Here is a 15011-nt window from a genome sequence, read left to right on the forward strand (position 1 = left end):
ATCCTGTGATGCATGAACAAGGGTGTGTCTCCAGGCAAAACAAGACTTGTGTATCTTTATAAAGCATGAAATATCTCTGTCTAATGTAATCACTGTTGTTCCATGCATTTGTATATTTTTATTACAAATGCAGTACAGATTTATTTTAGCAAATAGAGATAATCATAGAAACTCTCCATAATCCCCCCAGTGATACCCAGTTACCATTTTGTGGTATCTGCTTGCAGAATTTTTCTGTTCAAATAGATTAACTGCACAAGTCTTCAAATGGGGTCAGATGTAATTTTCTCTTCTAACTTGTTTTTTTCACTCAATATGTCAGGAAGGTTTTTATGTACTAATATGTGCACTTTGACAATATTCTTTGAATTGGCTGTATAGTATTCCACTGAATGAATGTGCATCATGTATTCCAATGCTCTAGATTTAGCTGTTTAAATGGTCTCCAATTTTTATTATAACAAAAGCCCTGAGAAATACTCTGGGATGTAAATCTTTGTGCACGTTCTTAATATCACCTCAGGAGAAATTGGTAGAAGTGGAGTTCTGGATCAAAGGAGATGAGTGTGTCTCTAAATTTTTTTTTTTCTTAACAAATGCCATATTATTAACCATACCGAGTTTGTATAGATTTTCCACAAAAGTGAAATCAGTAACACACTCCTTAAGATTTCACTCGCAGAAAGTAGTGTAACTTCAGAGTTATATGCGTGTAGCATTTTCAGTTTAATATAGTGTGGCTTCTTGTGGCTCTGATCTTGTTTTTGCTAGTGGTTTCCACCTTGTATGCATACATATATGTAATTTACAGTTTACTGGTATCAATGAATTTAAGATGGCCAATAGACACCAAAACCACATCACTTCTTTTGGTGAATTTCATAGTAAAACACTAAATGAACTCATCTTAATGTGCTCATTAATCTGCTATAATAAAATCTATTCCTTCCTTGATAGATATTCTGAATATTCTTTGTACTGGATCATATTTAATCTCAGGAGTAAAAACAAAAATCAACCCCTCAAAACCATACTCACAGCTTTGTTGACTTACACAATCAACAGTGAAATGATTAGTATCCAGCACCACTACCATCCTGCCTCACTGAAGGAAGAAACATGATCTGAAAATGCATTAAAATCCCCAAGGTATTTTTTTTAAACATCCTCAATCATTCAACAACCAAGTTCTTCCTGTCTCAATAAAATGATATTTCCATTCTTCCATTTGCTCAGGGCAAAACACTATCATCTTCCTTGATTCATTCTCCTGCTATCAAACACCATATCCAATCCATCAAGGAATCCCATTGGCCATACCTTCAAAAGATACCCTCAGTCTGACCAGTTCAAAAAACCTCTGGTGCTACCACTCAATTCCAAGCCATCATCATCTGTGCTTTGGATTTTTGCAGTAGTCTCTTCACTAGTCTTCCAGCTTTGGCCTTTTTACCCCTCTAGTTTATTTTTCACACAGCATCTCAAGAGATTCTGTTCAAATATATGTCAGATCAAGTCACTCTACTCCTCAAAACTTTTCAGTGGCATCCCACCTCGCTTGGACTCAAAGCCAAAATCCTTACAATGGACAACAGGGCCCTACAGAATATATCATCCCCTCACCCCTCGTATCCTCTGAACCCCTTTCCTGTTGCTCTCCCCTTTCCTCAGCTCACTTTGATGGGTCTCCATTCTATTTGTCTAAAAAGCAGTAGACAGAGAGAACTTGTACTTTTTTTTTTTTTTTCCTCTTTTGGCCATGCCAAGTAGCATGCAGAAAGTTTCCCCACCAGGGATCGAACCCTGTGCCCCCTGCAGGGGAAGCGAGGAGTCTTAACCACTGGACTGCCAGGGAAGTCCCAAGAACCTATACTTAAAAGTAGAGTCCACACGACTATAGAAATAACAGTTGATAAATAATGCATCATATTGAGCTCAGGGTGTTTTGACCCGTCACTAAGGCACTCTGGAATGAGTTCCCATACTCATTTCTTAAAATCACTTAGTCAGCAAATTGTTATTGAGAGCCTATTATTCCAGACACTGTTGTATATGCATACATCAATAAACAAAACATACAAACCTGTCTACCTCAGTACCTTCCATTCGGTAGGGAGTGAGAGAGAGAACATGGTTAAGTTAATTGTGAAGCATGTTAGAAAGTGATACTGAAATGGAAAAATATAGAACAGGCATGTGGGGCTAGAAGTGTGTGTATGTGTGTGTAAGTGCTGTGTGTGGGGGTAGCTGTACTGGTGCTCCATGCCACAATGTCCCACGTGAATTTGACATGTTTCTCGGGTTGAGTTTTGGGTGAGATCAGATCAGTCGCTCAGTCGTGTCCGACTCTTTGCGACCCCGTGAATCGCAGCACGCCAGGCCTCCCTGTCCATCACCAACTCCCGGAGTTCACCGAGACTCACGTCCATCGAGTCAGTGATGCCATCCAGCCATCTCATCCTCTGTCGTCCCCTTCTATTAATAGATTATATCTACTTGCAATATCCTGGCTTCTGACACGATTCCCACATGAATATGCTATTCCAATTCTTCCTGTACTTCCAGCACGACCTGTTCCTTGTATTTATTCTTACTCATCCCATTGTTTTAACAGATTTATCTCCCTGCTCTCTGGGCCACTGGTTGAAATTATGGTTGACATCTTATGAATTTGTTGGTGATCTTCTACCACAACCACTTTTTCCCTTCAATTTGGTCTTCGCTCTTGTTAATGCCTCAGGCCTGCCAGTAGCAGTCAGTGACACCCACATGCATTCCTTCACCCCAAAGTTTGATGAAACTGCCATAGTCAGAAATGAATTATTGACCTGCACGGAATCAGACATGGTGATGTAACTGGTTATTTTCTTAGCAATATGTCCAATTCTAGTTAAAACCAGTGTATTTGGTTTTATAATAGTCCATCACTGACCCCGAATATGTACAAATATCCAGGATAGTTCTGGGCTTCCTTGATTTCTCAATTCGGAGATTTTGTTTCGCTGTGGGATAAGACCTTAGGTTATTCCTAAGGGTTTCAGGTAAAACTGAATTTTTTTAATCTACTGAACAGCCTGACTGTTCAGATAAGCAGAATTTAATTGACACCTATTTAGGAGAGTCTGCCTGGAGACGAGTTATGGAAAAATACAGCTCCACTAGAAACTTTTCACTTTTCTCTCTTCAAAACTCTGATTTTCTCCTAGTCCAGCCATGCTCACAGAGGTTTTAAGCGGATTAATTAGTGCTTGAAAAGCACCTTTATACATGAAAAGTAGCTAGGTACTAATTTAATCTTTTAAACTCTGGATTATTCCTATTGCAGTTCTAATTTCATACTTTTTCCATAATGTCACCAGATTGTAGGTGAGCTCCCAAAATAGACAGTTACTAGGACTAAAACTGTTATATGACTCAACATGCAAAATAGCTCTGGGCAAGGAATGCTGAGATTGTAACAATGACCTATTCCTTTAAAAAGATTCCTGTTGGCCCCCTGCCGGCCGCACCTCCCAGCAGTGGCCGCCATAGTGTGAGGTATTTAGCGGGCGCGCGCGCGGGTTCGAGAACGCGCGGAACGCCGGCGGCGGACAGTGAGGAGCCGCGGCGACCGTTGCTGCGCGCACTCTCTAATGGCGGCGGCGAGCCAGAGTGTCCCGTCGGTACTGGCATGAGGCAGACGCAGTGGCAGTGGCGCTGCCCGCGGTGGCGGGCGTTGGCGGCGGCGACGGCGGAGCGTGTTTGAGCCAGGACCGAGGTCCGAGGCGCCTGACAGAAATGAGTCGTCTGACCGAAAGAGCATTACCTACTGGAACCTCAAATGGTGCGCCTTCCTCCCGGAGGGCGCCTGTCTTGACTGGCACCACTGTGTCCAACAATGACTTGGCGAGTCTTTTTGAGTGTCCGGTCTGCTTTGAGTATGTGTTACCTCCAATTACACAGTGTAAGAGTGGCCATCTTGTTTGTGGCAACTGTCGCCCAAAGCTCACACGTTGTCCAACTTGCCGGGTCCCGCTGACATCCATTCGCAACCTAGCCATGGAGAAAGTGGCCAATTTAGTACTTTTCCCCTGTAAGTACACCTCTTCAGGATGTGGAAAAACTATGCCACCCACAGAAAAAGCAGACCATGAAGAACACTGTGAGTTTAGGCCCTGTCGTTGTCCTTGCCCTGGTACTTCCTGTGGGTGGCAAGGCTCCATGGATGCTGTAGTGCCGCATCTGATGCAGCACTATAATGAGTCCATTATAACCCTGCGCGGAGAAGTTGTAGTTTTCCTTGCAGTCAACATTAATCTGGCTGGTACCCTTGAGTGGGTGATGTTGCAGTCCTGTTTTGGGTTTCACTTCTTACTAGTTTTGGAGAAACTGGAAATCTACGATGGTCACCAGAAATTCTTTGCAGTAGTCCAGCTGATAGGAACACGCGAGCAAGCTGAAAATTTTACTTATCAACTTGAGCTAAATGGTAATAGGCGGCGATTGAGTTGGGAAGCCACGCCTCTATCTATTCATGAGGGAATTGCAACAGCCCTTATCAACAGTGACTGCCTAATATTCGACTCTGAAGTTGCGGAACTTTTCGCAGAAAATGGCAATTTAAGCATCGATGTAACTATTTCCATGTGTTGAAATGCTGATCAAACATTTTCTGACGAGTGTTTAAAACCAATACATTCAGTTTCACAGAGAATAAGGCACCTGTCTTCCTACCAACCAGAAACTTTTGGTAGGTTCAAGCTAGAGACGTTAAAGTAAATAAAACGAAAGCGTGTTAAATACAGGAAATAGTTGCATGTAATAACACTAATATATTTAAAATAAGCCAACAGTAAACCACTGAAAAAATATATGTATGTTTATACCCGAGATGGGCATCTTTTGAATTAAAAAAGGAACCTTTGAAAACTAATTCTGAATTTTTGTTTATGGTAGATTGAGTGTACTGTTGAAAAATACTGGGTTCTTTTTTGTGTGCCTGTGCTGTGTGTGTGTGTGTGTGTGTGCACGCGTGTGCATGCTTGGAATTCTATAACTGACAAGCCATATTGAGTGGTCTTGGACCGCTGCATATCCCCTCTGGGAGTCAATACATAGTGTTCTTGTGTGTGTATTTTTGAGTGTGTGTTTGTGTATTTGCTAATTTTTAATTCTAGTTTTTAATTAAATAAATTTGACTTTCTTTTCTGTAAAAAAAACTAAAATGATTCTTATTTATTTGATGTCACCACAAAGAGTTTTTCAGGGCTTTTGAAACGGAGCATTTTGTATTTGGTGTAGAGCAAAAAAAGCTATTCATGTAAGGGGCTTCCCTGATAGCTCCACTGGTGAAGAATCTGGCTGCAATGCAGGAGATCATGGTTCGATTGCTGGGTGGGGGGAAAATCCGCTGGAGAAGGGATAGGCTACCCACTCCAGTATCCTTGGGCTTCCCTTGTGGCTCAGCAGCTGAAGAATTGCCTGCAGTGTTGGAGATTTGGGTTCGATCCTGGGGTTGGGAAGCATCTCTGGAGAAGGGAAAGGCTACCCACTCCAGTATTCTGGCCTATGTGGTCGCACAGATTGGGAGAAGGGACAGACTACCCACTCCAGTATTCTTGGGCTTCCCTTGTGGCTCAGCTGGTAAAGAATTGGCTAGCAATGTGGGAGATCTGGGTTGGATATCTGGGTTGGGAAGATACCTGGAGAAGGAACGGCTACCCACTCCAGTATTCTGGCCTGGACAAGTCCATGGAATGTATAGTCAATGAGGTCATAAAGAGTGGGATAAGGGATAGGCTACCCACTCCAGTATTCTTGGGCTTCCCTTGAGGCTCAGCTAGTAAAGAACCCACCTGCAATGTGGGATATCTGGGTTCAAACGGGTACCCATTGCAGTATTCTGGCCTGGAGAATTCCATGCACTGTATGGTCCTTGTGGTCAGAAAGAGTGGGAGGAGGGATAGGCTACCCACTCCAGTATTCTTGGGCTTCCCTTGTGGCTCATCTGGTAAAGAATCTGCCTGCAATGTGGGAAGTTTGGGTTTGAGCCCGGGTTGGGAAGATGCCCTGCAGAAGGGAAAGGCTTACCTACTCCAAAATTCTGGCCTGGAGAATTACAAGGACTGTAGATTGCTTGGAGAAGGGAATGGGTACCCACTGCAGTATTCTAGCCTGGAGAATTCCATGGACTTAGAGTCCATGTGGTCGAACGAGTGGGAGAAGGGATAAGCCACCCACTCCAGTATAACTGGGCTTCCCTTGTGGCTCAGCTGGTAAAGAATCCGCCTGCACTGTGAGAGATCTGGGTTGGATTCCTGGATTGGGAAGATCACATGGAGAAGGCAAAGGATATGCACTCCAGTACCCTGGCCAGGAGAAATCCATGGACTGTAGATCTCCTGGAGAAGGAATTGGCCACTCACTCCAGTATTCTGCCCAAGTGAATTTCATGGACTCTATAGTCCATGGGGTTGCAAAGAGTGAGAGAAGGGATAGGCTATCCACTCCAGCATTTGTAGACTTCCCTTGTGGCTTAGCTGGTAAAGGATCTGCCTGCAATGTGGGAGATCTGGGTTCAATCCCTGGGTTGGGAAGATCCCCTGGAGAAGGGAAAGGATACCCACTCCAGTATTCTGGCCTGAAGAATTCCATGGACTGTATATCCTCTGGAGAAGGGAATGGCTAGCCACTCCAGGATACTCACCAGGAGAATTCCATGGACTGTGACTCCATGTGGTCGCAAAGAGTGAGAGAATGGAGAGACTACCCACTCCAATATTTTCAGGCTTTCCCTGTGGCTTAGCTGGTACAGAATCTGCCTGCAATGTGGGAGATCTGGGTTCAATCCCTGGGTTGGGAAGATCCCCTAGAAAAGGGAAGGGCTACCCACTCCACTCTTCTGGCCTGGTGAATTCCATGCACTGTATCGTCCATGTGGTCGCAAAGTGTGGGAGAAGGGATTGGATACCCACTTCTCTATTCTTGGGCTTCCTTTGTGGCTCAGCTGGGAAAGAATCAGGCTGCAAAGTGGGAGATCTCAGTACGATCCCTGGTTGGGAAGATCCCCTGGAGAATGGAAAGGCTATGCACTCTAGGATTCTGGCCTGCAGAATTCCACGGACTGTAGATTCCCTGGAGAAGGGAACAATTACCCACTCCAGTATTCTGGCCTGGAGAGTCCATGGGTTCACAAGAGGCAGACAGTCCCGAGTGACTTTCACTTTCACTTTCTTTCATTGCAGATTAGCTAAAATGCCATGGAAATTTTGTTTCAAAACTCAGACTTGGAATTTGAGTTCATCAATAGACTAGATACATTTTCATGAGAATCTTGGTGTTGTACATCTCTTCCTTCTTCCTAAAACATTTCATTACATTTTTCACAAATATCTCTTAACAGGTTGTGATGAGCTATTTCTCTTCCAGGACTGATTAAAAGATATTCATTTGGATTTATAACCAAATGTCTACCAGAAAAACAAGTCAGAATATGACTCCTACAGGCAATGCAGGAATATTAATACCACTGAATTGTATAACTTTCTATCAATTTCACCTTTCCAATTACCTTGCTAAAAGTAAAAAAGAAAGGTAAAAGCTAATAATCTGATCTGAAGCTACCAAGTGTTGAAACAGGCAGGTTATTGAAAGGTGCTGAGAGAGCATGTGGGTGTGTCATTGTTTTTAAGTCTGAACAAGTTCAACGTTGTTAGTGAGTTGTTAGCTTTTCTAAAATTAGTACCTAAACTCTATAATAAAGATTTGATAAACAACAAGGTCTTACTGTATAGCACAGTGAACTATATTTAATATCCTGTGATAAGCCATAATGGAAAAGAATATGACAAAGTATATATATATATATAATCTGAATCACTTTGCTGTGCAGCAGAAATTAACACAACATTGTGAATCAACTATACTCCAGTAATGTTTTTTAAGAGTAAGATTTCTTAGTTTATTGCATCTACCTAAGGGAATGAGGATCTACTCTTCTCCATAATATAGATCATATTTACTTAATGGTCTTCCAGGCTAGCTCTATGCCTTACATTGTTAAGGATCTCAAACATTTAACAACCTTGTCATGTTATTGACTCTGCAAGCCTTACTTTTGGAAATAATGCTTTATTTGTTTTTGCCCTTTTAGGAGTTCTGTAGTATAGTCTCTAAAAAATTAAATGAAGAAAATTGATAATTATATCACAAATAAAGATGTGTATATTAAAGTTTGATGTTTTTGAAACTATTACTATATTAAAATGAGTTGAACATTTAAACCATAAATTGTCTTAGGAATATATGTGTCAATGATATCAACTGCATTTAACCAGTTAAAGCAATAATAATGAATACATGAACAAAGCTAGAATACTGGACAAGCTATCTTTAATCCAAAAATAGAGAAGAATCATCTATGATATTCAATAGGAAATCTAAATAGTTAACCTCTAGGGGGAACAGAGAAGGCAATGGCACCCCACTCCATCACTCTTGCTTGGAAAATCCCATGGAGGGAGGAGCCTGGTGGGCTGCAGTCCATGGGGTTGCTAAGAGGCGAACATGACTGAGTGACTTCACTTTCACTTTTCACTTTCATGCATTGGAGAAGGAAATGGCAACCCACTCTAGTGTTCTTGCCTGGAGAATCCCAGGGATGGGGGATCCTGGTGGGCTGCCGTCTATGGGGTCGCACAGAGTCGGACATGACTGAAGCAACTTAGCAGCAGCAGCAGCAGAGGGGGAGGAAAGTGCTTCTATGAAAACAGTACTATTCGCACATCTTTCCATGCTTACATATTAAGCTTGTAACTAGAGGGTGAGCATGTGCTACTTTAGCTATGGATTATAAAGTGTTTAAGAGGTGGAAAGCTAAGAGTAAAAATGAATGACCGAATTTCAGTGTGTATGAATGGTTAAAAGGGAGGTGCTACAGTCCTATAAATGACTGGTGGGGTTGCAGTTTCACCAATTTATTAAGAACCAGAGAAGGATGAATGTTAGAGTTAGTCAAGATGGCGGGGGTGGGAATTAAAACACACTCCTGGGGAACTAAACAAATGTTATCACTGGACAACAGATGAACAGTGACAGATACAATTTACTATCTCCATACAAGTCAATGCACATTGGAAAAAATTAAACTGCTTGCAGACCCTGAAAGATTTTGAATTAGCATTGGGTTGACAAAGAAATTCATTTGAGGTTTCTCCATTACATCGTAACAGAAAACCTGAAAGAACTTTTTGGCCAACCCAATATATCCTGAGGTGGGGGAAAACTTAAATATCCAACACAGAAAATTCAGTGAGATTGTCTGCTCAGTGTTGACTGTTGTCAAATGCTAAGCAAAATATGAAAAGCATTTTGAAACAAGTGAAAAATTATTCAAAAGATATAATGACATACCACGTACATATTCCTAAGGCTTACGAGCACAACACACAAAAAATAATACATACACACGTATGATACTCATTTTGCCTTGTTTAGAGCAAACAAATGTCTTTCAACTTTATTTTGGTGTCATGAAACATAACTGAGGATACACTTAGCATTTCGCTATCCCTCTGTGTCATAAAATAAAATGGGAAAAGAAAATACACAGAACCACAGATGTTTAGCATAAATAGGTCTGGAAGAGAGTATATAATCATAATAAAACGCAGTATGGGATAGTGGCTGTGAGCATAGGCTTTGAAATCAGACACACCAAAGTCCCAATCCCACCTTATCTATAAAAACGCTATCCTTAGCTCATGAGATTAACCCCTTGTGTAGTCTACTAATTCCCAATAAGTGCAGGTTGGAAAAAAATGTAGGCTTCCTATCATAGATAACCATATAGCTTTTCTCGATCTCAATAGGTCCAACTGAGGTTCTATATTCTTTAATAAATGTTTATACTGAAATATAACAATATGCATTCTAAAAAGTATACAAATCATAAGCATACAGCTCAATGAATTTTCACAGCATGAAGAGATCTGTGTAGGGGTTTCCTGGTGGCCTAGTGGTTAGGATTCTGGACTTTCAACGCCACGGCCAGAGTTCAATCCCTGGTCGGGGAACTGAGATCCCATGAGCTGCATGATGTGACAGACAAACAACCCCTGCCCCCCGCCCCGAAAAATAAAAACCCCTGTGTAACCATTCCCCAAGTCAAACAGAACATTCCCCTTCCCATTCATTATCCTCCTCCTACTCAAAATTAATCACTATTTATTATCATAGATTAGGTTTGTGTTTTTGAACTTCATATAACTGTAATCAAAGAGTATGTAGTCTTTTGTGGCTGACAGTTTTCACTCAACATGGTGTTTGTGAGCTTCCTCCACATTGCTGCCTGTGGTAGTTGTTTGTTCGTTTTCATAGCTGTGAAGCATTGAACTAACAGAATATACTTTATGTATCCATCTTCCTGTTGATAAACATTAACTTACTGGTTCTCATATGATGCTGCTGTGAAATTTCTTGTGCATGCTACTGGTGAATCTACGTATGTATTTATGTTGGTATGGAATTTCTGGGTCATAAGTTAAGCATATATTCAGCTTTAATCAAGATAGAGAAGCAGTTTCCCAAAGTGGCTGTACCAATTTACACTTCCATCAGCAGTATATAAGAATTCCTGCTGTTGCATTTCCTAGCCAACATGTTAGTTTTTTTAAATTTTAGTATAATTCTGGTAGGTGTCATCATTTGCTATTATAGCATGTTATTTAGTGCTAAGAAGAAATGAGCTATTAAGCCATGAAAAGACTGGAAGAATCACAAATGTATAGTGCATGCATGCTTACTTGTGTCCAACTCTTTGCTACCCTAATGACTTTAGCCTGCCAGGCTTTCTTCTCCATGAAATTCTCCAGGCAAGAATCCTGGAGTGGGTTGCCACTTCCTTCTCCAGGGGATCTTCCTGACCCAGGGATCAAACCTGTGTCTCCTGCATTGCAGGTAGGTTCATTACCACTTAAGCTATCAGGGATATTACTGAGAAAAAGGAAACCAATCTAAAAAGAATACATACTGTTTGATTCCAACTCTGTGACACTCTAGAAAAGGCAAAACTATGTAGATGGTAAAAAGATCAGTGGTTGCCAGGTGTTAGGGTGGAGGGAGGGATGAATAGGCAGAGCAGAGAAGATGTTTAGGGCAGTGAAATTATTCTGCTTGAACTATAATGCTGGATCCATGTTATTATGCACTTGTCAAAACCCATAAAACGTACTTCCCTATTGTAGTTTCCCTGGTATAGCTTCCCTGAATATAGCTTCCCTGGTGACTCAGATAGTAAAGAATCTGCCTGCAATGCACGAGACTCAAGTTCAATCCCTGAGTCAGGAAGATCCCCTGGAGAAGGGAATGGCCACCCACTCCAGTATTCTTGCCTGGAAAATCTCATGGACAGAGGAGCCTGGAGGGCTACAGTCCATGGGGTCACAAAGAGTTGGACACGATTGAGTGACTGACACTATGGGGTGTACGGCACCAAGAGTGAAGCTAACATAAATAATGGTCTTTGGGTGATCATGATGTGTTGATGTAGGTTCCTCATTTGTAATAAATATACCACCCTGGTGGAGGATGTTGATAGTAGGCAAGGCTATGCATGTGTGGGGTTAGTGTGTTTATGGGAACTCCCCATACTTTCTCCTCAATTTTGCTGTGAACCTAAAACTGCTCTAAAAAATAAAGTCTATTTTAAATAGATCTATTTAAATATATCCTCATTGGGGGATATACTAAGGAAGTGACCACTGTGGGCTTTATCATAAGAATATGGAAAGGCCAAGAACTCCAGAAATTTTTAGAAGCATGCAAGCTTTTACTCATTCCCATCAACTTTTCAATTAAAATTATGTTTTCATTGTCTTCATTATCTAGGAATAGGAGGAAAATTAGGACTGTATTGCAGGGCCTCTATTTCCTCCTGTGTCAGGTAGGGCTGGTCTTTATGTAAGTGTTAATAGTCACCTACCTGGTAGAATATGAGAGATGCTTAAAGGCTACATTTGACCTAAAATCTCACCTGCTATTCTGTCATGGAATCACCTTCTTCCTCTCCTGGATTGAAATGTATCCTGCCTGCTTCTCATTTTTAACACGTCTAGTATGTAGCCCATCACCAAATGACACATGGAAGGTATTCAATAAGTGCTTGTTGAATAAATTAGTTATTGATTCTGTTTTTTTTTTTTTTAAATAGGATAAGCATCCCTATTACATCCCTAAACATCCCCAACCCCACCCCCAACCCCCGTTTTTACTTCTCGAACTTGTCAAAGTCAAATTCTTAAAGCCCAACTATCTCACAACTTTCTTTGAAACTGCTCTGTTTATCTTGCTTCTTACAAGGGCAAATGACATGACTTTGAAACAAATAGATTCTGTCAAAAGGAGTTGATAGTCCAGTTGATTCTGAATTCACTGACCTTGCAGTTAGGAATGCTCATTCTCAAATAGGCTGAGTTCCATATTTGGGGTACAAAACACATATAAAATACAAATTATTTATACATTTTATTTACTGCTTCTCCTGGTAGAAAGGTCAGATGGCACTCTAGAGCTTCTAGATATAATGAAAAGTAAATTAGAAGCTATTTCTATAAGTTCAGCTTTATTTCTTATTCTTTCCCTTTCTGTTATACTCCTCTTAAGGCATTATTGCTTCTTCCTGTACCTTCCTGCTTCCATGCAAAGGGACAGTGGTGCACATCTTCTGTCACTGCCTTACCACCGGGTCTGGCCCCAAATCACTATAATGCCATCACAGACGGATACCTATTTCATTCCTAGCTTTCTGATTGGTGAGCCTTTGATTTTGTACTGATACATAACTAACCGGCTTTGGAATCAAAATAGTTTAGGATTCTGCAAAGTACTCTAGGAAATGAAAGGTAGAAAGAGTAATTGAGGTAAATCACAAAAAGATCACACATTTGTATGAAAATCATCTGTGATGAGGCTTGTTTTAGGCCTCTCTTTTGGCTCTTCAATGACTGTTTTCTCCTGTGTGTCTTCACATTGTCTTCCCTTTGTGTGTCTCTGTCTCTGTGTTCAAATTTCCCTTTTTAATAAGGACACTGATCATACTGGATTAGGGCCCACCCTAATGGGACCTCATCTTAACTAATTCCAATTATAATTACCCTATTTCCAAATAAGATCATGTTCTGAGGTCCTGGGGCTGAAGCCTTTAACACATGAATTTTGGGGGGGCAGACCTAATTCAACACATAACAGCAACTTCTGAGTAATTTTCCTTAAGGTTTATGGGCATAGTCTCTCCCTGCTCTGCTTTCTCATTGTAGTATATAGAGGAAAGCTGAATTAACATGTTAGACTATTCTGACTATTATTAAAGAACCTTAAAATGCACATATACATGAGTTTCTTCACTTATGAGAATATCTTGCTGTCTACAAACATCTGTATCTTAATTGGCTTTGTTATTGTTGTTCTTTTCTACTCGAGAATATTTCATGTGTTGGAGGAGGACTACAGGAAGTATGGCTATCAACTAGGGTAATATTTTAGTGAATTTTGAAGATCCAGTACTTGAGGATATGTCAAATAAATGAAAATATATTTCAAGAGAATGCAGGAGACTGTAAAAACATGAAAACATGTTTATGAATTTGGGAATAGGTAAACTTCAGAGGAATATGAAGGAAATTCCAGACACAGGACAAGATCAAGTCTCAGTCATGATTTTGTATTTTCACTAAAGTAAATCAAAACACAGTGCTTCCAATCATTTTGGCCACCTTCACTATAAGTTTCGATGCAGGTGAATTGTTCCAAATATTGACCTTTAAAAGGGCTTAAATAATTGCTTTTTTAAAGCTGATGAAGAATTCCATTGACTGAAATTGAAAGGGTTTCATTGAATATCTGTTCTGTTTTCCATCAGATCATCCAGACCAAAATAAGGAAACAGTTTGCTTTCATGATTTGGGAGAATAAAGGTGAATTGATGCAATGGTCTTCTGAAGTATAGATTTTTAAAACCTTGCCCATCAGTGTAAGGGGTGCATTTATGTGTTTGGTATTGTGAGAATTGTCATATGTATGTTGAACTTGACTTTTAAAAATCTGGAGTACTTTGTAAAATTGCACTTTTGTCTCAAATGTAAAGCAGTGTGCTACAGAGGAATGAGTTTTGGACCAGGAGAGAGAAAAATCTAGATTCCAGTTCCAGCTCTGCCCTGTGACTTTGGGAAAGTCACACAGAGCTCGTGCTCTGCCTCAGAATACTAAAGGGTTCAATCAAATTCTAGGTGGAGTGGAGTGAAGTAAAAGTCGCTCAGTCATGTCCAACTCTTTGTGACCCCATAGACTGTACAGTCCTTGGAATTCTCCAGGCCAGAATACTGGAGTGGGTAGCCTTTCCCTTTTCCAGGGGATCTTCCCAACCCAGGAATCAAACCCAGGTCTCCCACATTGCATGTGGATTGAGCCACAAGGGAAGCCCAAGAATACTGGAGTGGGTAGCCTAATGCTAGGTGAGGTCTCCTTCAAATCAGAGAGTCTATAATTTTGTCATATGTAATTATTGTTGCTCTAGTACAATATTTTCTCTTAAATGCAAAGTATATCAACAGAAAGCAGAAATTTTTGCTTTGCTGCATGCAGAGTGTGGAAATAGAGACTATCCACTTGAAGAATCTCTTCCATCAGCTTTTCAGTCTTATTATTTTCATATTGTACTTTGGAAAGTGGCCTCACATAAAATGTTACATGCTTTTAAATATTTTGTCTTTATTTCAAAAGATGAAACTTTCTTTGTTATGTCAACATTACCACAATATAGCTAGATGCCATGTGATTTTATTTTATATAAACCTTGACAAGAATTACCTTGGTGTTTTTTTCTTGGCTAAGAACCAGGTAAATTTATACTGGATCTATACCAACTGCTCTTTTTGTTTAGAACATTACATGGGTCCTATATAATTGATTTTCCCACCTACCTAGTTACTTTTGATGATATTATAAATCTTTTATTTTATTTTTTAATTTATTTATTG

General features: G+C 40.4%; 1 protein-coding gene across 1 annotated transcript; it reads left to right on the top strand.

The window, feature by feature from the left end:
• Nucleotides 1-3538: 3538 nt before the first annotated feature.
• On the top strand, nucleotides 3539-7269 carry LOC100336539 (E3 ubiquitin-protein ligase SIAH1-like). The gene has a single exon (XM_005228063.5). It carries the CDS (start codon nucleotides 3778-3780, stop codon nucleotides 4630-4632), a length of 855 nt encoding a protein of 284 aa, XP_005228120.1. The 5' UTR covers nucleotides 3539-3777; the 3' UTR covers nucleotides 4633-7269.
• The last annotated feature ends 7742 nt before the right edge of the window (nucleotides 7270-15011 follow it).

This window comes from Bos taurus, chromosome X (assembly GCF_002263795.3).
Source record: "Bos taurus isolate L1 Dominette 01449 registration number 42190680 breed Hereford chromosome X, ARS-UCD2.0, whole genome shotgun sequence".
NCBI classification, from domain to species: domain Eukaryota; kingdom Metazoa; phylum Chordata; class Mammalia; order Artiodactyla; family Bovidae; genus Bos; species Bos taurus.

Excerpts from the sequence above, each read along its gene's own strand:
- LOC100336539 (XM_005228063.5), top strand. The coding sequence starts at position 3,778 with ATGAGTCGTCTGACCGAAAGAGCATTACCTACTGGAACCTCAAATGGT.